The 27,587-nt window shown below is 38.5% G+C and overlaps 1 protein-coding gene across 13 annotated transcripts in view; it reads right to left on the reverse strand.

The window, feature by feature from the left end:
* Nucleotides 1–246: 246 nt before the first annotated feature.
* Nucleotides 247–27,587, reverse strand: part of LOC105477551 (HHLA2 member of B7 family) — a 79,606-nt gene continuing 52,265 nt past the window's right edge. For 7 of the 13 annotated variants that reach the window (XM_071092462.1, XM_071092464.1, XM_011734097.2 and 4 more), the window contains 7 exons: nucleotides 22,239–22,322; nucleotides 20,326–20,688; nucleotides 18,740–19,006; nucleotides 15,960–16,277; nucleotides 11,666–11,776; nucleotides 3,630–3,697; nucleotides 247–2,632 (listed from right to left, as the gene is read on the reverse strand). In XM_071092462.1, coding sequence (XP_070948563.1) covers nucleotides 2,555–2,632; nucleotides 3,630–3,697; nucleotides 11,666–11,776; nucleotides 15,960–16,277; nucleotides 18,740–19,006; nucleotides 20,326–20,688; nucleotides 22,239–22,296 — 1,263 coding nt within the window. In that variant the 5' untranslated portion in view covers nucleotides 22,297–22,322 and the 3' untranslated portion in view covers nucleotides 247–2,554. Of the gene's footprint in view, nucleotides 2,933–3,629; nucleotides 3,698–11,665; nucleotides 11,777–15,959; nucleotides 16,278–18,739; nucleotides 19,007–20,325; nucleotides 20,689–22,238; nucleotides 22,323–27,587 lie in introns of all 13 variants that reach the window. The other 6 variants (XM_011734106.2, XM_011734105.2, XM_071092466.1 and 3 more) reach the window with 3 other exon arrangements.

Genomic DNA, 27,587 nt, shown 5'->3' on the forward strand with positions numbered 1-27,587 from the left:
CCAGCTCCTGCCAGCCGCCTCCTCCAGCTTTGCAGAGTCCTGGCCAGGTGTGTGTGCAGCTCCATGGCAACCAGCACCAGCTTTTCCTGAGATCATCCACAGCATTGCAGTGGAGGCCGTGAGGCAGACATGGGTTCTGTTTGTTCTTATGGACTTCCCTTCATCCTCGCTGCATGCACAGCCGACCTACCGTGACTTCAGGCCCAGGACCAGATGCAGAGGGAGCAGCCTGGCATAGACTTCTCCACCAGCACCCACAATTGTGTAAGGTTGAAGCTCTATAATAAATCTTTATTCTGTCATTCTCCGGTTCTGCCTCCCTGATCCAACCCTGACTCACTCATATGGGTAGCTTGAAGATTAATTCAGAGACTCAGTGGTATCAGAGGATCCAGGTTCATTCTTGTCTGAATCTCTTGTCATTGTAAGAGGACTTCAGCAGTCCTGAGCATTTCCTCCCCATACAATAACCTCTTTTTAAAATGGAGAAACACCTTCCCAGAAACAGACCTCTGGAATACTTTTCCTCATATCCTACGGAACAGATTTCTTTACCTTCTTATGCTGAACCAGTCTAGTGGCAAGAGGACTGCAATTGCCAGGGTTGGCTCAGACAGATCAAAGTGAATCCTCTTGAAACATTAGGGTACCATTTTGAGCAAGGCAAACCAAATTTGAGTTTTGTGGTTGGTGGAGGGGGATGCACAGCCACAGAGTGGACTAGCAGGGATGTGTGTCAGGCTGTATCCAAAGCAGTCGTTCCTTCTTATCATCGGTCTCAACCCAGTGAGAAAACACAAAACATTTAACTTGGAACTTTTCTAGGTTTTGTTTTCCTGAAATCGAAATGGTAATTTTTAAAAACTTCAGTAAAAAATAAGTTTGGAATTATCCTTTAATAAGCCAGTGTTTATATTCAGGAAACATCTCTATATCCCAAACCTTTTCTTAGAAATTTGCTGTTATCATATTACCAATCCTGAAGTCAGGATGCTATTGTTTCTGCACACCCCAGGCACATACTCAGTAAAGTCAAACTTCAGCTTGGGGATACATCCAGTTTTAAGTATCATATTCTTTCACTAGGACATAATTTTTAAAAGGAACCAAGGTTAGGGGGAAGCAGAGATGGCAGACACTTAAATATTATCTCAATTGAATTTTTCTTCACAATGGAATTTTTTAAAGATATGTAAGTTACTTTTTTAAAAAAACAATTTAAGTTTTGGGATACATGTGCAGAATGTGCAGGTTTGTTACATAAGTATACATGTGCCATGGTGGTTTGCTGCACCTATTGACCCGTCTTCTAGGTTCCCTCCCCTCACCCCCCAGACCCCAACAGGCCCTGGTGTGTGATGTTCCCTTCTCTGTGTCCATGTGTTCTCATTGTTCAGCTCCCACTTATGAGAACACATGGTTTGGTTTTCTGTTCCTGTGTTAATTTGCTGATGATGGCTTCCAGCTTCATCCATGTCCTTGCAAAGGACACGATCTCATTCCTTTTTATGGCTACATAATATTCCATGGTGTTTATACCATATTTTCTTTATCCAGTCTATCACTGATGGGCATTTGGGTTGGTTCCAGATCTTTGCTATTGTGCATAGTGCTGCAATAAACATATGTGTGCATGTGTCTTTATAGTAGAATGATTTATAATCCTTTGGGTATATACCCAATAATGGGATTGCTGGGTCAAATGGTGTTTCTGGTTCTAGATCCTTGAGGAATTGCCCACACAGTCTTCCACAATGGTTGAACTAATTTATACTACCACCAACAGAGTAAAGGCATTCCTATTTCTCCACAGCCTTGCCAGCATCTGTTGTTTCTTGACTTTTTAATAATCATCATTCTGACTAGAATTCTTAATACTTTGCTATTTGTGATAACCCATCACAACATTGTAGCAAAAACAGAGTTAACTACATACAAGGTATAGGATTGTGAAACTGAGGTCATATGATAAAATTGGACCAGGTGGAAGTTACACCACAATTCAGAATTTGCTTTCTCTTATAGAGTCAAAACCTTGATTGACTAAGTCACACAAAAGCCTGGTTATAGTGACAAGTTCACAAGCATTAAGAGTAGACTGTTTCTTTTACGTAAGTTGATGATTAAAATTAAGGGAAACAGATTAGATTAGCTGAGCTCTCGCTTCTCTTCTTGCTTAAAAATTTATATGAAAATCTAAATTTATTAGAAGACTGATTAGTAATATGCCAGTTGAGCCAGAAGAGTTCAAATTATCTTCATGGCTAGTCAGTCAACTATGCAAGCCTCGTGTGGTCAGGTGTAACCTAACTTCAGAGATTCTTATGTTGATAGGGCCCTTTTTCCTAGCAATCTTAAAGATACTGACAGTCTTATTCTTTGGCCTCCCTAAGATTCATCCCAAATTGAGTTGGTTACCTGATATAACCATTCATATAAAACTAGACAAAAATACCTTGTCAAATCAATCATCTTGGTTTCCAGGCTCTGGTTTTTAACCTTTCCACTAAGGTGACTTCTGCTCTTATCTGCTCTCTCACCCATTATCAGTTGATCAGATTGGGAACCAACTCCTAGTGATGCATTTCTTCCAGATTCTTAGCGGAGAGCTCACTGTAACCTCCTGGGCTGACTGGAACAGGAATGTAAATGAATGAGACAGTTCTTTTCAAAGTTAAATTGAAATCCTTAACATCCGGGCATTTATACTCAATGCAGGTAGTGGGTCAGTGAATGATCCTTATGTCTTGAAAAGTAAAATGTGATATTAGAAAATGGTTACAAGTCTTTGCAGTGGTAGAACTGTCTGGTCTGACAGGCCATTGCCTAGAATTGCAGTGCAGAAAGGGGATATGAAGTCACTGGATATTAAGGATGCTTGTCATGAGTTGTCAAGGTCTTCTCTCATTTCCTGTACTCTTCCTGAAAGACGCTAGAACCGAGAAAAATAGACTCTAAATGTCTGTTGTTCAAGTCAGAATAACCATTTATATCTTAAATATTTAATGATAGTAGTGTTTTGGGGTGGGCGGTAAGAAGCTTTAGTCTATTGCTGGCATCTGTAATTAAAAATCCATGAGACCATTACAAAATAAGTCTGAGTCTTATCAGTTAATTTTAATCTCCCTACTAGCTATTTCAGGGTTTTTAACAGTGGGAAAAACAAGTTTATCACACTCCTAGCCCTTATTTATATTCTGATTAATGGAACACATAAATAATAAAAGGAATGCAGTAAAAAGGAAGTATACAATCAAACTATAATTTGCAAGTGAATTATAGTTGTGTTTCTTTCCACTTGTATACAATCCCATGTTTCATGCTTCTATCATAAGTACATTGGCTCACCCTCATATGCACAATGCCATTGGAGATCTTCTCTACAAACAACAATAGGAGACAAGAAGAACAACCATGTATTTAAGCAAGTAGAGCCTGTTTAATTATAGACATTGGGAAAAGTCTAATTATATTTTTCGTGCTATATTATCCTGCAACCCCTCCTTGCTGTTTTTTTTTCTATATAAAAGTCTTGCGTGATGATATGTGAATCAGTCAGAACTTCGATTACCCTTTTAAAGAAGCATTTTTATACTGTATATTGTTTGATAAAGGAAATAATGCCTTACCATGTTTTCTTCGGCATTATCAGAGGCATTATCATCGTGAGTGCTCTCAGTAGAGACACGACGTCTTTCTACAGGAAAAAAAGAGAACTTAAAAATAATTTCTTTGCAAACACCAAAATTCTCCCTTAGTCCTATCTCAATATAATTATGTTAATAGAATCATCTGAGTTACTCTCCCTTCATATCTTTAACAAACAACTTGAAAAATGCATTCAATGTAAAAACACATCATCAGAAGCAGCAGTAAATGTGTATGGTTGATCCAGGTGCTCCAAAGCAGGGGAGTAAAGGCAGTTCAGTCAGCTCAGCAATTCCTGGCTTCTTGTGATCCTTGGCCTGGTTCCTACCAACTGCTAACAATGGAAATGTCATAGCCAAAGAGGGGATGAGAGTGATGGTTAAAGAAAAAGGGATGTGTCATTTCTCAAAGAAGGCCTCCTTATGGACTTTCATAAAATATGGCCCTTTAATACATATCTTAGACAAAGTACATTTTAAAACAGTAATAGAAAAGGGAATTTAAAAATAAAACATATGAACCACAGTCATGAAACTGCAACCAGGGAGCTGGAGCTAGGAAAGGTTTTGTGGCTTTTCATATAACAGCTTCAAATATATTTTCAGCCCATCTCACTGCAGAAGTATGGAATATATCTATTTTTTAAAGTGGCCAATACTGTGACAAAGTTTTTGCCCATATCTTTTGACTACTCCTCCAGAACCAGAATCCATTCTTCTCTCAGCCATGGGAGGCTGACCTCGTTGGGCTCCATCAGCAGGGTATCTGCTCCTCCTGGCTTCTATTTGGGCTGGAGATCAGAGACAGGGAGGAGTGAAATTAGGTATTCACTCTCCCAGCTTTTTCCCTGTACGGTCACCTTGGTCTGGCTCTGTCTTTCAACTGAAAGTCACTCTCTGATTTTTTGAAGGGTTTTTCGTGTCTCTATCTCCTTCAGTTCTGCTGTTAGTTATTTTTTGTCTTCTGCTAGCTTTTGAATTTGTTTACTCTTGCTTCTCTAGTTCTTTTAATTGTGATGTTAGGGTGTCGATTTTAGGTCTTTCCTGCTTTCTGATGTGGGCATTTGGTGCTATAAATTTCCCTCTTAACACTGCTTTAGCTGTGTCCCAGAGATTCTGGTATGTTGTGTCTTCGTTCTCATTGCTTTCAAATAACTTATTTATTTCTTCCTTAATTTCGTTATTTAGCCGGTAGTCATTCAGGAGCAGGTTGTTCAGTTTCCTTGTAGCTGTGTGGTTCTGAGTGAGTTTCTTAATCCTGAGTTCTAATTTGATTGCACTATGGCCTGAGAGACTGTTATGATTTCCATTCTTTTGCATTTGCTAAGGAGTGTCTTACTTCCAATTATGTGGTCGATTTTAGAATAAGTGCTATGTGGTGCTGAGAAGAATGTATATTCTGTTGATTTGGGGTGGAGAGTTCTGTAGATGTCTATTAGGTCTGCTTGGTCCAGAGCCGAGTTCAAGTTTTGAATATCCTTGTTAATTTTCTGTCTCATTGATCTGTCTAATATTGACGGTGGGGTGTTAAAGTCTCCCACTATTATTGTGTGGCATTCTAAGTCTCTTTGTAGGTCTCTAAGAACTTGCTTTATGAATCTGGGTGCTCTTGTATTGGGTGCATATATATTTAGGATAGTTAGCTCTCTTTGCATTGATCCCTTTACCATTATGTAATGCCCTTCTTTGTCTTTTTTGATCTTCGTTGGTTTAGTCTGTTTTATCAGAGACTAGAATTGCAACCCCTGCTTTTTTTATGCTTTCCGTTTGCTTGGTAAATATTCCTCCATACCTTTATTTTGAGCCTATGTGTGTCTTTGCACATGAGATGGGTCTCCTGAATACAACACACTGATGGGTCTTGACTCTTTATCCAATTTGCCAGTCTGTATCTTTTAACTGGGGCATTTAGCCCATTTACATTTAAGGTTAATATTGTTATATGTGAATTTGATCCTGTCATCATGATGCTGGCTGGTTATTTTGCACATTAGTTGATGCAGTTTCTTCATAGTGTCGTTGGTCTTCATATTATGGTGTTTTTTTGCAGTGGCTGGTACCGATTTTTCCTTTCTGTATTTAGTGCTTCCTGCAGGATCTCTTGTAAGGCAGGTCTAGTGGTGACAGAATCCCTCAGCATTTGCTTGTCTGTAAAGGATTTCATTTCTTCTTCACTTATGAAGCTTAATTTGGCTGGTTATGAAATTCTGGGTTGAAAATTATTTTCTTTAAGAATGTTAAATATTGGCCCCCACCCTCTTCTGGCTTGTAGGGCTTCTGCAGAGATATCCATTGTTAGTCTGATGGACTTCCCTTTGTAGGTAACCTGACCTTTATCTCTGGCTGCCCTTAACATTTTTTTCCTTTGTTTCAACCTTGGAGAATCTGATGATTATGTGTTTTGGAGTTGCTCTTCGTAAGGAGTATCTTAGTGGTGTTCTCTGTATGTCCTGAATTTGAATATTGGCTTGTCTTGCTAGGTTGGAGAAGTTCTCCTGGATAATATCCTGAAGTGTGTTTTCCAACTTGGTTCCATTCTCCCCATTACTTTCAGGGACCCCAAACAATCACGGATTTAGTCTTTTCACATAGTCCCATATTTCTTGGATGCTTTGTTCATTCCTTTTCACTCTTTTTTCTCTAATCTTGTCTTCACGCCTTATTTCAGTAAGTTGATCTTCAGTCTCTGCTATCCTTTCTTCTGCTTGATTGATTCGGCTATTGATACTTGTGTATGCTTCATGAAGTTCTTGTGCTGTGTTTTTCAGCTCCATCAGATCATTTATATTCTCTCTGAACTGGTTATTCTAGTTAGTAGTTCCTGTAACCTTTTATCAAGGTTCTTACTTTCCTTACATTGGGTTAGAATATGCTCTGTTAGCTCAGAGGAGTTTGTTATTACCCACCTTCTGAAGCCCACTTCTGTTAATTTGTCAAACTCTTTCTCCGTCCAGTTTTGTGCTCTTGCTGGAGAAGAGCTGCAATCATTTGGAGGAGAAGCAGCATTCTGGTCTTTTAAATTTTCAGCATTTTTGTGCTGGTTTTTCCTCATCTTCATGTATTTATCTACCTTTGATCTTTGAGTCTGATGATGTTTGAATGTGGTTTTGTATGGGGGTCCTTTGTGTTGATGTTGATGTTACTGCTTTCTGTTTGGTAGTTTTTCTTCTAACAGTCAGGCCCCTCTTCTGCAGGTCTGTTGCAGTTTTCTGGAGGTTCACTCCAGATCCTATTTGCCTGGGTATCACCAGCAGAGGCTGCAGAACAGCAAAGATTGCTGACTGCTCCTTCCTCTGGAAGCTTTGTCCCAGAGGGGCAACAGCCTGATGCCAGCTGGAGATCTCCTGTATGAGGTGTCTGTCAACCCTGAAGCTGGTATTTTGAAAAGATTAACAACATAGATAGGCTGCTAGCCAGACTAATAAAGAAGAAAAGAAAGAAGAATTAAATAGATACAATAAAAAATGATAAAGGGGCTATCACCACTGATCCCACAGAAATACAAGCTACCATTAGAGAATACTATAAATACCTCTAAGCAAATAAACTAGAAAATCTAGAAGAAATAGATAAATTCCTGGACACCCTCCTAAGACTAAACCAGGAAGAAGTCGAATCCCTGAATAAACCAATAACAAGTTCTGAAATTGAAGCAGTAATTAATAGCCCACCGGCCAAAAAAAGCCCAAGACCAGACAGATTCACAGCCGAATTCTACCAGAGGTACAAAGAGGAGCTGGTACCATTCCTTCTGATACTATTCCAAACAATAGATAAAGAGGGACTCCTCCCTAACCATTTTATAAGACCAGCATCATCCTGATTCCAAAACCTGGCAGAGACACAACAAAAAATGAAAATTTCAGGCCAATATCCCTGATGAACATCAATGCAAAAATCCTCAATAAAATACTGGCAAACCGACTCCACAGCCCATCAAAAAGCTTATGCACCATGATCACGTTGGCTTCATCCTTGGGATGCAAGACTGGTTCAACATATGCAAATCAATAAATGTAATCTATCATGTAAACAGAACCAATGACAAAAACCACGTAATTATTTCAATAGATGCAGAAAAGGCCTTCGATAAACTTCAACACCCTTTCATGCTAAAAACTCTCAACAAACTGGGCATTGATGGGACATATCTCAAAATAATAAGAGCGATTTATGGCAACCCTTTAGCCAATGTCGTACTGAATGGGCAAAAGCTGGAAGCATTCCCCTTGAAAACCAGCACAAGACAAGGATGACCTTTATCACCATAGTTCAACATCATATTGGACGTTTTGACTAGGGCAATCAGGCAAGAGAAATAAATGAAAATATTCAAATAGGAACAGAAGAAGTCAAATTGTCTCTGTTTGCAGATGACATGATTGTATATTTAGAAAACCCCATCATCTCAGCCCAAAATCTCCTTAAGCTGATAAGCAACTTCAGCAAAGTCTCAGGATATAAAGTCAATGTGCGAAAATCACAAGCGTTCCTATACACCAATAACAGACAAATAGAGAGCCAAATCATGAATGAACTCCCATTCACAATTGCTACAAAGAAAATAAAATATCTAGGAATACAACTTACAAGGGATGTAAAGGACATCTTCAAGGAGAACTACAAACCACTGCTCAAGGAAATGAGAGAGGACACAACCAAATGGAAAAAAAATTCATACTTATGAATAGGAAGAATCAATAGTGTGAAAATGGCCATACTGCCCAAAGTAATTTATAGATTCAATGCTCTTCTCATCAAGCTACCATTGACTTTCTTCACAGAACTAGAAAAAACTACTTTAAATTTCATATGTAACCAAAAAACAGCCCATATAGCCAAGACAATCCTAAGCAAAAGAACATAGCTGGAGGCATCAAGCTGCCTGACTTCAGATTATACTACAAGGTTACAGTAACCAAACAGCATGGCACTGGTACCAAAACAGATACATGGAATAGAACAGGGGCCTCAGAAATAGCACCACACATCTACAACCATTTGATCTTTGACAAACCTGATAAAAACAAGCAATGAGGAAAGGATTCCCTGTTTAATAAATGGTACTGGGCAAACTGGCTAGCCATATGCAGAAAATAGAAGCTAGGCCCCTTCCTTACACCTTACAAACTGGGATCTAATTAAACTAAAGAGCTTCTGCCTAGCCAAAGAAACGATCATCAGAGTGAGCAGGCAACCTACAGAATGGGAGAGAATTTTTGCAGTCTATCCATCTGACAAAAGTCTAATATCCAGAATCTACAAGGAACTTAAACAAATTTACAAGAAAAAAACAAACAGCCCCATCAAGAATGGGTGAAGGGTATGAACAGACACTTCTCAAAAGAAGACATTTATGCAGCCAACAAACATGAAAAAGAGCACCTCATCACTGGTCATTAGAGAAATGCAAATCAAAACCACAATGAGATACCATCTCACACCAGTAAGAATGGCAATCATTAAAACGTCAGGAAACAACAGATGCCGGAGAGGCTGTGGAGAAATAGGAACACTTTTACACTTTTGGTGGGAGAGTAAATTAGTTCAACCATTGTGGAAGACAGTGTGGCGATTCCTCAAGGATCTGGAACCAGAAATGCCATTTGACCCAGCAATCCCATTACTGGGTATATACCCAAAGGATTATAAATCATTCTACTATAAAGACACATGCACATATATGTTTACTGCAGCACTATGCACAATAGCAAAGACCTGGAATCAACCTAAATGTCCATCCATGACAGACTGGATAAAGAAAATGTGGCACAGATACACCATGGAATACTATGCAGTCATAAAAAAGAATGAGTTCATGTGCTTTGCAGGGACATGGATGAAGCTGGAAACCATCATTCTCAGCAAACTATCACAAGGACAGAAAAGCAAACACCGCATGTTCTCACTCATAGGTGGGAATTGAACAATGAGAACACTTGGACACAGGGTGGGGAACATCACACACCAGGGACTGTCAGAGGATGAGGGTAAAGGAGAGGGAGGCATTAGGACACATAGCTAATGCATGCGGTGCTTAAAACCTAGATGATAGGTTGATAGGTGCAGCAAACCACCATGGCACATGTATACCTATGTAACAAACCTGCATGTTCAGCACATATATCCCAGAACTTAAATAAAAAGAAAGAAAGAAAAAAAGAAGTCAGTCACTGTCCTTACAAGGCAACTAATCTTATGTGACTCTCTCCTTTCAAGTTTTGGGAACTGCTCTCTGTCCTTGTCCCTTAAAGTTTAAGTTTGCTAGTGAATTGGGTGCTCCCAGCTGTGAATATACTGTCTCGTAAGTTCTTTATCCAGTTTTGAGTGTGCCATGTGTTTACAGTTGAGAACTGACTTATGCAGACTTCCACTAAAGAAACTAAACTAGGCCGGGCGCGGTGGCTCAAGCCTGTAATCCCAGCACTTTGGGAGGCCGAGACGGGCGGATCACGAGGTCAGGAGATCGAGACCATCCTGGCTAACACGGTGAAACCCCGTCTCTACTAAAAAATACAAAAAACTAGCCGGGCGCGGTGGCGGGCGCCTGTAGTCCCAACTACTCGGGAGGCTGAGGCAGGAGAATGGCATGAACCCGGGAGGCGGAGCTTGCAGTGAGCTGAGATCCGGCCACTGCACTCCAGCCTGGGCGGCAGAGCGAGACTCCATCTCAAAAAAAAAAAAAAAAAAAAAAAGAAACTAAACTATCATTCTTGAGTAGGATGTAGTACCACCTCTCCCATAATTTGAACCTAATCCAATCACAGATATCAGTATATTAGGTCAATGGTTGATCTTGGTAGACAAGCTAGACTGCCTGTGGTCTCTTACTACTTCTGGCCAGCCAAGGGACAGGAACTAGCCTACCTATTAGTACGACTGATCACAGGGCTAGAATTGGTGAGATGCTTGCTCTCCATTGCCCCTAAAACTATATCTTCAATAATAGTTTCTGCTATAACCCAAATCTCCTAACTTCAGCGGGGCAATAGCCAAATATCAACCAGAAAGACGGATAAAAGAGACACAGGATCTAGCTCAAGTTCCCAGGACACCCAGAGCCTCCTCAGGGGGATAGTGGAGAAAGGGAGGGCTTCTGGGGGCCTGAACCTGCCTCTGCCACTAGCTGGCTTGGTGCTATTAAATGATCCACCTAAATCTGTTTCACATGCCTACTTAGCACTTGAGCTAACTGCCCGGATTCCTGTTTCCTGATCTGTAAAATGTGGAGATCAACCAGATCTAAGTTTTGCCCAGATGCTCTCTAGCTCAAAATTCTGTTACTAAAAGCAAAGTACTCTAAGAAAGTACTCCCTAAAAGTACTTCCCATGATCATGGCATCTTAAGATAGTTTAAATTACTAGTAAGGTTTTTTGCCTAAAATTTAGAAAAAAATTAATTGAACAACAATTAAAATGAAATGACCCATAAGAAAAGAACAATGCAGTTTCAATCAGAGCACCAACCTTGACTCAGCTCAGAGCAAGGGAGAACAAGCAGAGCCCAGGGACTTAAGGGGGTATCTGGCTTCCTTCTGAGGTGTGAGGGTAAGGAAGAACTCATGGTCCCATCACTCCAAAGGCAACTTCTTAAAGCTTTGGCTTTTTTCTTTCCAGTTACCTTTTAATGCAGGATGATTAAGTCATCCTGGTTATCATTTCAATACTAGATTAAAATTTTAAAAAGTATGATCATCTAATTTAATTAATTTCTCAATTATTTATTGACAATAGTAGGAAATCTAAAGCAATAGCAGTGTGCTGCAGTGAATATGCTTGTATATAGTTTGGTGTACCTCTGCTCATTTAATGTGAGATAAATTCCTAGAAGTGGAACGGTTAGGTGGAAATGTAGGAGCATTTTAAAAGATTTTGGGTGAATTTTGTGAATGACATTCCAGAAAATTCAGATCAATTTACATGCCCAGTAGCTGTTTGGGCATGTATTTCCATGTTATCTTTAATATACATGATGTGGAACATGTGGGGCAGAGCCCAAATTCTTCCTGAGATATTACCTGTGCAACATTTTACTTTCCAAATCAGCCAAATCAGACAGAGCACCAAAATCAGACTGGCCACCAAAATCCATAAGCCTTTGTTATCAGAAGCTGTTTCTTGGCTTGGTTCTAAATAAAACAGAGAAACAAAGTCTGTGAACTGGAAGAAAAGGTACCAAATAAGAAATTTGTGGGTGGGTGAGGGTGGAGTATGTTTACTATTTTTAAAACTAGTTATTTCTGCATTACAGGTAGGAGGCTGAATTAATATGAAAACACTTTGCATAATAAAAAGGTCCTTTAGGATAAAGCCAAGAACCCAGACTGGACAGGAGAGTTTGTCTTGAGCATAAATATCTCCTAGTCTCAGTGTATCTATTGTGGGAAACCTACAGATACCATAATATTATTAGAGATTGGTGGGGGTTGGGAGAGCTGGGAGAAAAGTCTGAAAACCGGAGAGGCAATACGTCTATTATGCCTTTTCAGTTTCTATTGCTTTATACTGTAATAATAACACATTTTTATAAAGGAATAATTATGTCCATAAATTAGCCTCAGCCCAGTGTTCACCTTGGAGGATGAAGTAAGAGTGCAGTCCGCCATTGGCCTAGAGAAGACAGGGTCCTAAGGGAACAGTGGTAAGTTCAGAGGTGATAAAAGGAGCTAAGTAGAAGCCATGGTCTTGAGTTAGAGGTGGCAGGTGACCACAGAGATAATAGGCACAGTAGTACCCCCTTATCCCTGGGGGATACATTCCAAGACCCCTGAGTGGATGCCTGAAACCTTAGTACCAAACCTTATGCATAGTATGCACTAATTTCTTTTTCCATCTTCACAGTTTTATAGATAGAAGATTCATTCTTACTGTAGATCTTAGCAATCTCAACATATGCTTTTTTCTCCCTTCAGTTGAGAGCTTTCCCTTAAAGGAAGCACTTCACGACTTCTCTTCGGTGTATCCGAATTGCCAGCATCACTATTCTTGTGCTTTGAGGCCTTTCTTAAATAAAATAAGGCTTACTTGATCACAAGCACTGCAATAGCATGACAGTAGATCTGATTATCTGGAGGGCTAAATGACTAACAGGCGGGCAGCATCCACAGTGTGACATGCTAGACAAAGGGAGGATTCACCTTCAAGGCAGGATGGAGCGGGATGACATGCAATTTCATCATGCTGCTCAGAATGGCACACAATTTAAAACATTATTTCTGGAATTTTCCTTTTAAAAATTTCAGACTGTGGTTGACTTTGGGTAACAAACTGCAGAAAAGGAGGACCTGCTGATAGTGTTTAGAGCTCCTCAGAAATAACTGGAGGAGCCTAAACTTTCTCCATTCTCCAACATCTTGGTCAGGACTAGAATTGTTGAAAGTAGTATTAATGGAAGTGGGGACTCCAGAGACCCTGGGTTACCAAAGTCAGAACCCTGCTAACCTTATGGTCTATGTTCTGGTAAAATATGGGCAGCAAGCGATAGAGCACAAAGGTCAATTCAGGAGGAAAATATTTGTGGTTATCCTTTAGAATGAATACCTCTGTTTACATAACAAATGTAATTTTCTATGAACATACGATAGTGTTTTACAACTAATAAAATATTAATCTCTTCACCTATTTGTGTCATTCTGAAATTCCATACAGGAGTTCCCTTTATCCATGGTTTAACTTTCTGAGGTTTTAGTTACCCATGGTCAACTGTAGTCCAAACATAACCAAATGGAAAATTCCAAGAATAAACAATTCTTAAGTTTTAAATTGTGTGCCATTCTGAGGATGTCACACCCCACCTGGGATGTGACTGCACCCTTTGTCCAGCATATCCATGTTGTACACACTACCACCATGAATCATTTACTAGCCATCTCAGTTATCAGATTGACTGTCATGGTATAACAATGCTTGTGTTCAAGTAACCCTTATTTTCTTTAAGAATGGCCCCAAAGCACAAGAGTAGTGATGCTGGCAATTTGGATGTACCAAAAAGAAGCCATAAAGTGCTTCCTTGAACTAAAACAATTAAAGCTCTTGACATATGAAAAATCATATATTGAGGTTGCTGAGATCTATGGTGAAAATGAATCTTCTATCTGTAAAATTGTGAAGAAAGAAAGAAGAAAATTTGTGTTGTCTCAACCTACAACAGTTATGGCCACACTGTGTTGTATATGCTAAGATGGAAATGGTGTTAAATGTGAGGGTGGAAGATATGAACAGAAATGTGTTCTGCTTGATGATATGTTACACTGGAAGGCTTTGGGCTTTTATGAAGACTTCAGCAAGAGATCCCTTGAAACAGGCCATTTACTGCAAGTAGAGGATGGCTACACAGATTTAGAAATCAGCTTGGATTGAAAAATATAAAGATTACTGGAGAGGCTGTGTCTGCTGATGATGAAGCTACAGCCACATTTCCATCCAAAGCAAGTCTTTAATTGCAATGAAAACAAGCTCTGCTGGAAGAAGATGCCCAGTAGAACCTGTAATCATAAGAAGTGTGAATGAGGCACCAGGGCATAAACATGGAAGGACAGATTAATCCTGGTACCATGTGGGAATGCATATATAGGGTTTGGTACTGTCCATAGTTTCAGGCATCCACTGGGGGTCTTGGAACATATCCCCCATGGAAAGGGGGGACTAATGTACCTACATAAAGGAGATATTAAGTAGGAACATTAGGTTGACTTTCTACAGTGTTTTCATTTGCATTTGCATTTGCATTTTTCTTCCTCCTAAAGGAAATCCTACAAGGAAATCTACAAGTCTACTTCTCACTGTACTCGTGACCCTCAGGTTCCCCCATCTCTAAAGATATTTGTCCAAGGTCACGTATTGATTCAGCAGCAAAACTTAGCAAGGGTTATTTAATTCCATTCAGCTTGGTGCAACCTTAATTGACCAGATCTAGATTCGAGGAATCATAAGACCCCTATCTTGTTGTAGCACCTCCTGGGAAAGACAACAAATGGAAAAGTCACAATTCAGAATAGGAAACAAGTTCCTTGAAAGGATGATATTTAAGGTACCAAGACTGTTTGCCCTGTTTCCTGCCCTGCTAGGGTGGCTCCTGCCAAGTCCTCTTCCTGGTGGGGAAGGGTGAGCACACCCTCCTCCAGCCCCACCTGCCAACATTTATTTGAGAATGAGAGGTTCCGAAAATACTTTTTTGTCAGAGATGGAATGGTCCTGATGTTTCACTTTGTGTGAACTGAAAATTAGATCTCTGGGTGGGAAGACGGGCCATATGTGGTCTTTAGGACATTTCTTCTTGACTATTTTTTTTTACACTCCAAAATGAATCCAACATGAGGCAACATTTTTAAAAATAGATTGCAGGCTTAACTGTATTTTACATAAAACTGACACTTTTATTTTTGGAGAAAAATAGGAGCTTCAAATGTAGCCCCAGTTTTTCATTCTCTACTCTCAAAGTGGCAGCTCTACAAAGGGAGTGTTATTACTCAGTGTCCAGAAGCTTCCAAGTATTTGAAGATCACATAACCTAAAGGAACAACCCTCTGCTCTTGTCTCCAAATCTCACCACACAGAATCACCAAAACTTCAAATGTTATACCTCCTAGTTTTCACAATTGAAATGATAGAAACACTTCTAAAACATAAGTTCCACTGGTTCAAATATCTTTATTGAAGGACAGAAAGAGCTACCATGGTCTGCCATGATGTGAAGTTGATAGTTTAAGGGTGGGACCATCTAGCTCACCTAGAAGGTCAGCTTCATGAGTATATATTCCATGACTCGATGGTTAGTTGACTAGAAATATTTTAGATAATGGTTTTTGGCAGTGAACTATCAACAGAGGTAAAAATGAACTGAACCAGGAATATATACTTGGTGCTTCAAATATTGTGTGGTGATTATTTCCAAGTTCATAGACACTGCCATGTTTTCCCAGCATTCTTCAGGACCCCAATTGTAACTTCCTAATGTGTCCCTAGCCTTGACTCCCCAAACATTAGGGCTAAGGTATATATTAGGCACAGCAGTGAGCAGAAATGGAAGATGCTCAGCCCATGGAGTCATCAAAATGTATGTTTCTTCCTCATTTCTGAAGCCCCAAAATCCTGAAAGGAAATCTGTGGGAGTAATTTTTTTTTTCAAAACAGGACTTTTATGTGGTTGAAGGAGGGAGGATAATCGACATCCTGACCAGAAATACCCCTGTAGATTATATTTTGAGAGGGTATCAATGTATTCTTGAAAAATCAACCTAATTTTCTGTCTGATATTCACAAATCTCTAATGCTATAGCCAAAACCCATTATCCAAACCTACTTGCAGCTTACCTACGTGCACCGTGTGTATGGTGAGTAAAGTATATTCATCCGAAGAAATATTGCACAAATATTCCCCACTGTCTGAAAGACTAAGATCCGTCAAATTCATAGAGAAGTCACTCTGGTTTTTCAGCTCTTTGTTCCATGAGAATCGGGATTCATAGAAAGTTGTATTTTGTGAGGAGCTCAGATAGTAAGCCAGGATAGAGGAAATCCCACTTTCCATTCTGGACCAAGTAACTTTGAAGTCTTGGTTTGGTGAAAAATAATCATTTACAAGTTCACATGAGAGTGAAACATGTTCACTTTGCATTTTATGAAGGCCATCTAACAACACAATAGAAAAGAAAACATCAATGAAGATAAACATTTCAAAAGAATTCTCTAAGTTACACTTAGAAAGCAGAGAACAAAGGCACTAATATTGATATATTTAGAAATAACTTTTTGGAAAGTAATTATATTTGTGCTGTGGTTTCTTACAAGACAAGTTTTACTACCACTATTTTAAAGTTTCCCACCAAGGTTAGTTTAAACCTTCAAGGAGGGCAAAGCCAGGGCCAGCTAGAGGGGTGATGTACTTGTTTTAACTCTTAGAACCTGACAGTAAGCACTCAGGAATGTTGCTACCAGTTGCTAGCCTATTAAACTCAATGTTTGGCCTCTCTAATGCTGGTGTTCCCCAGAACACCCCTTTTGTTACCCTACCTACTCCCTAGTGGTCTCTAACTTTTATGGCCTCACTACTTCTTAATCCCTTTATCTAGACAAAAATCTCATTTTCTGCATGTAAGAATATTTCCAGCTGTAGTGCAGGCAACCCCCACTGGACTAAGCCCTTTTAGGAGAGACTCTGCTGAATTTTCTTGCCTTGCCCCTCCAGACCCAGCTCTGTCTTGTCCTTCCTGTTCTGTAGTGCCGTAGGCTGACCTCTATGGACTGCCATGGACTGTTCTCCCTGATTCTAGACTCAGCTGGCTTCCAGTCTACCTGCAGGAGAGTGATGCCAAAGCAAGCCTTCCAAAAGGCAAATCCAGGGGCTCTCTGATGTTCCAAATCCCTCTTCTGATCCATCCTATCTCCAACACTCAACAAGCTCCTTAGCAATGTGTAAAAGGTCTTTCATCTGTTTTTTTTTTTTTGCCTCCCTCTCCAGGTTCATCTCTTGATCTGTAGATTCCACAAATCCAGGCAATTTTACTTTTCTGTGCTTTTTTCTGGAATATTCTTGTTCTCCTGGAATGTCCTACTACTCTTCTAAAATTCTGCCCTTATGCAACTTTCTTAAGCACATATTCTGTAACAACCCCATTTGTGCCCCACCACAGAGAGTAGAATTAATCACTCCCTTTGTAAGCTATGTTCCTAGTTTAATTTTTACATCTGTACTAGATGCTGTGGATCCAGAAATCAGTAGAGACCATGTTCTTAAGTTCACAGTCTGTGAGCAACAAAACTTGGCACGTAATAGCTTTTCAATGAGACCAAACAGTACTGAGCCTAAAGAACTGTTCATGCTTCAAGACACTCAATTCTAAATGAACATGAGAAATTAGGATTTTCCAAAGACGATGTTTATAATATTAACATTTGCAACCCTTTCCCATGTTTCCATTGCTGCCTGACTGATGGAGAATGAACATTGGGTACTCATTCCTTTAACACTGGACTCATGTAAATGTGGTGAATCACCCACAATTTCAGTATATTTTTGGTGAGCATTTTGAGAATATGAGATGCTAGGAAAGAGAAGGCTGAAAAAAACAGCTACCCTCCATTTTCCCCATATAAGGGAGATTGACAGAAAATTTTTGCTTTATTAAGAATAAAATGAAAAACAGGCTGGGCACAGTGGCTCATGCCTGTAATCCCAGCACTTCAGGAGGCTGATGTGGGCTAATCATAATGTCAGGAGTTCGAGACTCGCCTGACCAACATGGTGAAACACCATCTCTACTTAAAAAACACAGAAATTAGCCACACGTGGTGGCACATGCCTGTAATCCCAGCTACTCAGGAGGCTGAGGCAGGAGAATCACTTGAACCTGGGAGGCGGAGGTGGCAGTGAGCCGAGATCGCAGTGAACCGAGATCACGCCACTGCGCTCCAGCCTGGGCAACAAAGCGAGACTCCATCTCAAAAGGAAAACAAATTTGCTTGGAATTGAATATGGAGATAGCAAATTAATTTTTATTAAACAGGTTTTGGATATAGAGATTGATCAGAGTTTGGATCTGTTGAAATAAATGAGAAGAAAGAGTACTAAAAACTGACCATGTTGTGATAGAGGTAGTGGATAAAGATCGATGGGCTAATACTATGTAAAGAAACTAAAAAGAAGCAATTATACTAATTAATATTTTGTTTAATTGAAAGACGAAGTTGTGATCTGCTGAAAGACACGTATTCTTTCTCTTTTGATTTTTTAAAGAGCAATGCTGATAGAAAATCCTGTTTGAAGGATAAGCCACTGAGAAATACACTAATATTCAAGAATAGATTTGCTTCTTTCCACTTCATAAATGTTTTCAATCAACTCATAAATACCTAGCAAGGTAAGAATTACTTCTATTTTATCAATGAGGTATGGTACTAATGCTCAAAAGTAAGAATGATTGCTTAATGTAATACATTCAGAAGAACCAGCCCTCGGGCTCCGGTCTTGGTCTTCTAACTGCTGCGGATGGATTTGCTTTCTTTTCTTTCATCTTCCTTTCTTTCCTTGAAAATCAGTCCCCATTACCCCCTAACCTCGAAATAGCACACACAGAAAGTCCTGTGGAGCCTACCTTTCATTGTCCAGCGCCCTGTCCATGTTTGCTTCAGCAGTGAATTTTCAATTGTACATTCATAAGATGAATTTGATCCTGTAATATTCAGCGTGCTGTTAATCGAAAAAGGACCCAAAGACCCTGTTTCTTGCATATTGTTTTCAGAGATAGGTGTGTTGTCCATTTTCCACGTGATAATTGGACGAGGATAAACACTTAACACGTTGCATATTAAGAAGCTGTTTGTGTTCCTCTTTTCATACTTCATCATGGGTGTGAGAAAAACTACATAGGAGAAAAAAGGGCACATGAAAAACTGCCATCATTGGCTTTTTTTATAGGCCGTCTGTGCAGAATACTGTTTAATACCCATGAAATGAAAAGCTAAGTTTTATGAAAAAAATCTGGCAGTTACTGAAAGGGGGGAAAAACCCACCTCTGTAGAACCTTAAGATATAGTGTAGTTATCTAGAAGAAATCAAAAAAGAGCAGGCATGGGTATGTGGCAACTAGCAATCTCAATTCTCTAGAAACATAGCTGGAAAAGAAATCTAATGGCCTCATTGAGAAACCAAAATGAGGGTGTCTAAGTCTATAAAATAGAGTTCATGTGGCACTCTACACTTCTCAAATACTGACTCAGAGCACCTATTTGACTCTGTTTACACATAATTTTGTGATTTCTGAATCAAGGTCTGAAGCAGCTAAAAGGGACAGAAGAAAAAGAAACAAGTGCTGGGAAAAACAATCCATAAGAAAATACTGCATATATATGTGTATATATCTATATGTAAAATTGTACTATATATTATACTACATACTAACTATATTACATATAAATGATCAGCAGCCTGATCATTAACAGAGCACATCATCAGGAACTCTTGGTAATCTAGTAATAAGGAGCCATGAAGCTCTTTGAGTTTCTTCAAAGAGCTTCTAATCTAATCTAATACCTGTTTGGTTCAATATAACTATGAGAATTAGCAACAGTTAATATAGTAATACAGTTAATATATAGTTATATATAACCACCATGAAGCTGTGTTTGAGTGATATTAACTGTACATAACTGCATATATTAACTATATTAATGACTTATAGTTATATAGGTATAGTGTTATATATAGCTAATACAGAGAAGGAAAGCATATAATATAAAAATTAACCTCATTTATAATATAGAAAAATGCAATTTAAATCAACAATTCAATATTTTTTCAGTCATGATATTGGCAGTTATTTGGTACTGATAAGACTAAGGAGAAAGTGGATAGTCTTATGCTGTTAGTGTCAGTAGCTTTTTTAAATCTTACTTCTGGTACTTTGCTTTCAGATTATTTCCTGGTATTAAGTACAGCTATAAGGGTGTTCATCACAACCAGGTAATGTAGAACACTGGAAATGCCTGAATACCCACCAACAGGGGAACAGTTGTATCATTTATAACATTAGTATACTACAAGATACTGTGCATTAAAAATAAGGAGATTTCCATGTATTGACTTGGAAGGAAGCTCATGGCATATTAGGACAAATATGCTTACTAATAACATGGAATGATGTCATTGCTATGTTTCATGAAAATTTACATGCACACTTACCTCCCACCTTTAGCACCACTTTGTTTGTAATCGCTTGAATTGCTGTTCCTACATAGCAGGTATAAATTCCTTCGTCCAGAAGGCTTAATCTTCTGAAAAATAGAGACGCATTCCCATTTTGAATCTCATTATAGAAAAGGGATGTCCTGTTTGCATATCTGGTATCTTGGCTTTCCAAACGGCCACTGCCTTTGTAGTAACTGTGAACATTGTAGCTATTGTAGCTATCTTGATACTTCCAGTGTATTACAACTTCGGATCCCCTCTCAAATGAAGAAGGGAGAATTATATCTTCACCAAGTCTTCCAATGATGATTTGTTCATTCATAGGAACATAAGTGAAGAAAGCTGAAAGGAATATGCCTACAGTCAAGAGCAGAGAAGTTATAAAGAGAATTAATGATGTGTGCTTAGTCAGGATTATACCAGAACTACCCAGAAGAACCTTCCTAGGTTAGCAGCCTGATTATTAATAGACCACATCATCAAAAACACTTGTTGTCTGATTATTAGAAACAAACCATGAAGCTCTGTGTCTGAGTTTTAATTTTAATTGAATATCCGTTTTATTCAATGTAACTGGGAGAACTGGTAACAGCCCAAGGCGTAGAAACACTGGTTTGCTGCCCACTTGATCAATAATCTCATCTCCCAATCCTGGCCTGGAAATCATGTATGTTGAAAGACTCCTTTTGATTTCATTCCCAGAACATATTCACATTTAACTCCTACTATAGCAATAATAAATTAGTTTATCCAGCTAGCAACAGCCAGCGGGCCGTAAAAGAATGGAATAAACTCAGCTTGATTGGGTAAGAAAATATTTGGAGCACGTAGAAGACAATGCTGGGTTCAGGAATCTGATAGGAATATCTGTAGACTAGATCTAAATAGGGCAGGACATGAGCAGGAGAAGTCCAAAAGGAAAATGGAGTCATTCATTTGCTTTGACTTTAAGACTGCTCTCAGGATATCCTGAGTTGGTCAAAATGTAGGTAAGGAATATCTGGAGATAAATGTGGAAGCCTAATCCCCAATTATCTTGATTTACTTATTTTGTTTTGTTTTCTTTTCATTGTCAACTTCACAAGTCGATTTCAAAAAGCAAATGAAATCAGCAGAATAAGAGATTTTTGCAAAGAAAATATACGCAGACACTTCCTATCATTGAAGGCAGTAATCTAACTGCTTTGATTTACAAAATATTTTAAGTAGATCTTGTGCCCTGTCTGTGGATTCTAAGATATTAGCACTGGAAAGGTCCTTACTTTTTGGACAATGGAGTAACTCCTTTGGCTCATGGCCCAGGCCACCCAAGATGGAAGAACTGGGTGCCCAAGTGCCTCTGTCACAGTCTTTATCCTCCGCCTTTCCCTCTGGGGCTCTTTCTACCCTACCATGTCCTGCCTCTCTTCCTCAGAGAGACTTAGTTTCTCTTCAGAGAGCTAGGGGGATGTGGCATTATGCCGAAAGACACGGAAAGATGGGCAAGGAAAAGAGTGATTGTCGATCTCCCTAATTGCTCTGCTAAACCCCTCTAATATTTCACTGGATAATTAAGAATGCCTGTCATAGGACCTAGCAAAGCTGATAATGTCTTCTGTCAAGTGGTAAGTACCAAGCTTACACTTAAAAAAAAAAAAAATCAATCAATCAAACTTGTTTTTCCAGTGAACTTATTTCTGGTAGCAGATAACAGATTAGAAAGAGTCTTAATCAGAGTGGACACAAAATATATATATAATTTTTAGTCTTCATGCAGACTTCTAGCCTGTTCCTTGCTTCTGATTAACTGATGATTTAGGAAAGTTCACAATGCTATGGCTATGGAAGAAATAGCCACCTTGCATTGTGTGCTCATGTTTCTATCTGATAATGCAAATAACTAACACTTGTATTACAAAGGAAATTACCTTGAGATCCACTCAGAGATGATATGAGAATGAGGAAGAAAGACGTCTGTGCCTTCATGTCTCGTGCAGGACATATTAGTCATGCTATCAAAGAGAAGTAAAGTGCACATGTTATGGATTTAAAATGCAAAAGGGAATTGGAAAAGAGTGGTATATTCACACGAATAATTCTTTTGTAGTCATTAAACATTATATTATAAAGGATGGTTCAATGGCATGGAAGGAATTTCTTAATGGGTTATCGGAGAAAAATTAGATTACAATACAATTTCTAAATAGCATGGTTCCTTTTATAAAAGCATACACATTTCTGCTCATAGGATACTGACAAGATATATGACTAAATATATGAGGATATTAACTATGAAGAGCAGGTTTCATATGTGAAGCAGTGACTGCTATTAACAGGTGTTGAAACATGGCTCTTGAATGGATAAAGATTTGGTATATATGCAGCAGTGGTTCTCTGGATAATAGTTTGCTATTTTTAAGTCTTTCTACATGGACATATTGCTTTTATGATAGAAAATACTAAAATCAATTTAAATTCAATATTAAGTGCCAGTGGTATTAACTATGATGTTTTTTATAATCACAAATAAAGAACAACTAAAACCTGAAAATATATTTTTACATATCCGATACTAGTGCAAGTCATTAAATTCATGGTTTACAAAGAATGTTTCAAAAACTCAAAAAAGTGAGAAAATACAGATGGCAAAACATGTACACACATTACAGTTTCAAGCAAGTACAATATAACTGATTTTCCCAGAGGATAGGATTAAAGATAATTTTTACACTTTACATAGCTTGTTTAAAGAACAGCATACAGTTGGTTTTAAAAATCTCTAAAAGAAAATTTTAAAGGTATCATTTGGTGGCTGGGCATGGTGGTTCACACCTGTAATCCCAGCACTTTGGGAGGCCAAGGCAAGAGGATCGCTCGAGGTCAGGAGTTCAAGACCAGCCTGGCCAACATGGCAAAACCTTGTCTCTACTAAAAATACAAAAATTAGCCGGGTGTGGTGGCATGTGCCTGTAGTCCCAGCTACTCAAGAGGCTGACACAGGCAAATTGCTTGAACCACGGAGGCGCAGGTTGCAGTGAGCTGAGACTACACCACCACACTCCAGCCTGGGCAAGACAGTGAGACTCTGTCTCAAAAAAATAATAATAAAATAAATAAAAAGATATCATTTAGGAGCTCTACTATTACAAGAATATGTTCTATATTTGTTGTGAGATAATGTGATTTAAGAATGACTTAAAACTATTTTAAGAAGTGAAATTAACCATGCAATATATCCATGTAATAAGCCTGCCCATGTATCTCCTGAATTTAAAATAACAATTTTTTCTTAAAAAAGTAAAATTAGATTCCTTAATCACATCTTATCAAAATAAAACCTGGTAGGTTAATAATTTAGAGTTTCATTTTTACATTTTAAAGACCATAAGAAAGTTATTGAAAACACAACCTTAGGAAGAAGACCTTGTAACATTAACTGTACATTTTCTACTACAGATATATCTCTATAAAAATGGAAAAAGCAACAAAATATAGAAATACTTTTGCAATATGACAAATTTATCACTCCATTTGTTTTTATTTCTCTTAGAGCAATAACTAAGATAGTTGGTAAAGTCAAAACTGTTCTAAAATAGTATTGGTATCAAGATTAAGACCTTTATATTTCTTCCTATGGAAGTATTTGTATGTATAATATATAAAAGGATATCACAATGATTATCTCTGAATAGTAAGATTACAAGTAATTGTTAAACTCATTTTTCTACTATGAAAATATGTAAACATGTAATAATACCTTTTGCCTCTATATGCCATTAAAAACAAACCTTAAAATTTAATTACAGTCTCTTTCCAAGCAAAAATTAACTCAAATTCACCTTGTTTAATGTAACCCTGAAACATTCCATGTCCATTGTCCTACTAGAGGTTCATCTTCCCACTGCCTAGAATGACTCCAATATTTGCTACCTTCTCTTGAAACTGACATTCCCTTTTCTCACCTCCTTTCCAGCTGATGCTCTTACTTCATTAATTGCTGTGACTGATTATGGCTACTCCCTCATCCTCCTATCAGTAACTCAACCAACCCATTAACATCTAGGTGCACTCTTTTTGTCTCTCTTTCTGCTCTTATCCAAAGCCAAACCTTTCCCTGTACTCTGCATCTCATGCCTTTCTGCATTCAAGAAATTTGTCCCATAAAATGAGTTAGGGAGGATTCCCTCTTTTTCTATTGTTTGGAATAGTTTCAGAAGGAATGGTACCAGCTCCTCTTTCCACCTCTGGTAGAATTTGGCTGTGAATCTGTCTGGTCCTGGACTTTTTTTGGTTGGTAGGCTATTAATTACTGCCTCAATTTCAGAACTTATTATTGGTCTATTCAGGGATTTGACTTCTTCCTGGCTTAGACCTGGAAGGGTATATGTGTCCAGGAATCTATCCATTTCTTCTAGATTTTCTAGTTTATTTGTGTAGAGGTGTGTATAGTATTCTCTGATGGTAGTTTTTATTTCTGTGGGATCAGTGGTGATATCCCCTACATCATTTTTTATTGCATCTATTTGATTCTTCTCTCTTTTCTTCTTTATTAGTCTGGCTAGTGGTCTATTTTGTTGATTAAAAAAAAAAACAAACAAAACAGCTCCTGGATTCATTGATTTTTTGAAGGGTTTTTCGTTCCTCTATCTGCTTCAGTTCTTCTCTGATCTTGGTTATTTCATGTCTTCTGCTAGCTTTTGAATTTGTTTGCTGTTGCTTCTCTAGTTCTTTTTAATTTTGACTTGGAACCAACCCAAATGTCCATCATTTATCCACCATAGACTGGATAAAGAAAATGTGGCACATATACACATGGAATACTATGCAGCCATAAAAAAGGATGAGTTCATGTCCTTTGCAGGGACACAGATGAAGCTGGAAACCATCATTCTCAGCGAACTATCACAAGATCAGAAAGCCAAACACTGCATGTTCTCACTCATAAGTGGGAGTGGAACAATGAGAATACATGGACACAGGGAAGGGAACATCATACACTGCGGCCTGTCAGGGGGTAGGGGGCTAGGGGAGGGATAACGTTAGGAATAAATACCTAATGTAGGTGACGGGTTGATGGGTGCAGCAAACCACCAGGGCACCTTTATACCTATGTAACAAAACTGTGTGTTCTGCACATGTGACCCGGAACTTAAAGTATAATTAAAAAAAAAACAAAAACAAAACAAAATTTGTCCCTGCAATCATATTTCCTTTCTACCACATCATCAGGATCGATCTCCCTCTCTCCTGAATCAATTCTATAGGCATAAATGCTCCAATCACCCATCTTAGAAACATGAGGAAAAAAACAAAAATTCTCCCCTTACTCTTGATTATCTATTTCTCAGCTCCATTAATTTCTTGAAGTAATTGTCTAAGTAGCTGTCTTCATTTCCCACTTTACAATCTCCTATCAACTCTCGGCTCTTTTCTGCATGACATGTCATAAACTGCCCTTGTCAATATTACCAAGAACACCAAAAACAGTAATGTTATTTGTCCTCATCTAACTCAACCTCACAGCAGCATTTAATGTAATTGACTGTTATCTTCCTTTGTTAAGAGTCTTCTCTTGGTTTCTGGAACATCATACTCTCCTATTTTTCCTTCCTCACTGCTGTCCCTTCTTAGTCCTTTACTGGTTCTCTTCTACTTGCCCTATTTATGTGGAAATATGGAATATTACCAGGTTTTCTCCTTTCTGTCTACTCTCTCCTTAGGTGAGTTGGTCTCATGACTCTGAATATAATCTGTACATCAAGGATTCTCAAACTTATCTACTGGGTCAAGGTCATACGTTCAACTATTCTTCTGAACTATTCATTTAGATTCCCAAAGTTAACATGAACCATTTCAACCTCATTCCCTTTTCCATTGCTCTATGACCCACCCCAAACACAACAAAACATCAAAAACTATCCTGTTCTTTCTCCTGTCTTCATCTCAACTAGTACCAAATTCTTCCAGTTGTTTGGGCCAGAAACTTAGAAATCAGTCTTGACTCTTCCATTCTCTCATGCCCCATATCTAGTCTATTAACCAGTCTTTTTGTTGTTAATGAATTAGATAAACTCCATTATTTGTCTACTTCTCTCCAACTATATTTCAATCCTGCTCGAAAGCCACTATCCCTTCATACCTGGATATCTACAAATAGGCATTTGGCTGGTTACCCTTTTCCTACTATTGTCTCCTTCCAATCCACTGTCAATACAGCAGTCAGGAGTCATATTTTTAACAAAGAAGTCATTCTGTAATATTCTTCTAATTAAATCCCTCTAGTGGCTTCCCACCACACTGAGAGTAAGATCCAAATTCTTAACCCTAGCATCCCAAGCCTTGAATACTCTGCTCCTGGTCCTGTCTGTCCCCCCATCCTTTCCCACAGCAGCCCACAAAATACATTCCTGGAGGCCTGTGAACACAAGTGCTCCAAGTCAAGGGTCAGCATGAGCATAAGCCAAAAATTGAGTCTCTGAGGACTATTTAACTCATGTTTTGAATAAAGTTAGAAATTACAGTAACCCATTTAACATCTAAGATAAAGTACTATGGATAAAAAAATACCCAACCTCTTCTACACAAAGGCTTGATTTAGTGCTGTTGAAATAATTTCAGCGTTCAGCTAAGTGAGGCAGTTAATGAGTATTTGGCCCTATTTTTATGCCTAGGTTTTATTTTTAGACATTTATTTTTTCCCCAAAAGCAGCAGAAAGCTTCCACCTTAGATTATACTGAAGTTACCCAAGTTGCAATCAGCACCCTTACAAAAGGGCTCAAATGTGAGAAGCATCTTGTTCTGGTGCTTTTGGCTGGATTCCAGATGTGAGGGAGAAAAGCAGAGAGAGGCAGCCTCTGCAATAGAATATGGCAAAAAAGAAATCCATATGCTAAGACTAATCAGACAGAAGAGAAAATTGAGGCCATTTCTACAAGCATAAAATAGCGAAAACAGAACAACTCCCCCATACCCATCTTAATAGCTCCAGACTAAATTGACCACAGCCATCAGTACTAATTGTGACAATGATGATGCAAACATCACTTGCGGTTGGGACAGATTCTCTAGCCTGCACATTAGTAACGCTCAAAACCATTTCACAAAGTATATGTACTTCACAACATCATGTTGTACACGATAAAAATATATAATGTTATCTGCCAATATTTTTTTAAAAGACTAGTCCTGGCCTCATAATTGCTGGTCTCAATCTGACCAGAGCCATAGAACAAGTCAATTGTCTTTTCTGAAAAAGAAGAATGTTTTGCATCACTCT

The sequence above is a fragment of the Macaca nemestrina genome, chromosome 2 (assembly GCF_043159975.1).
Source record: "Macaca nemestrina isolate mMacNem1 chromosome 2, mMacNem.hap1, whole genome shotgun sequence".
Lineage (NCBI taxonomy): Eukaryota > Metazoa > Chordata > Mammalia > Primates > Cercopithecidae > Macaca > Macaca nemestrina.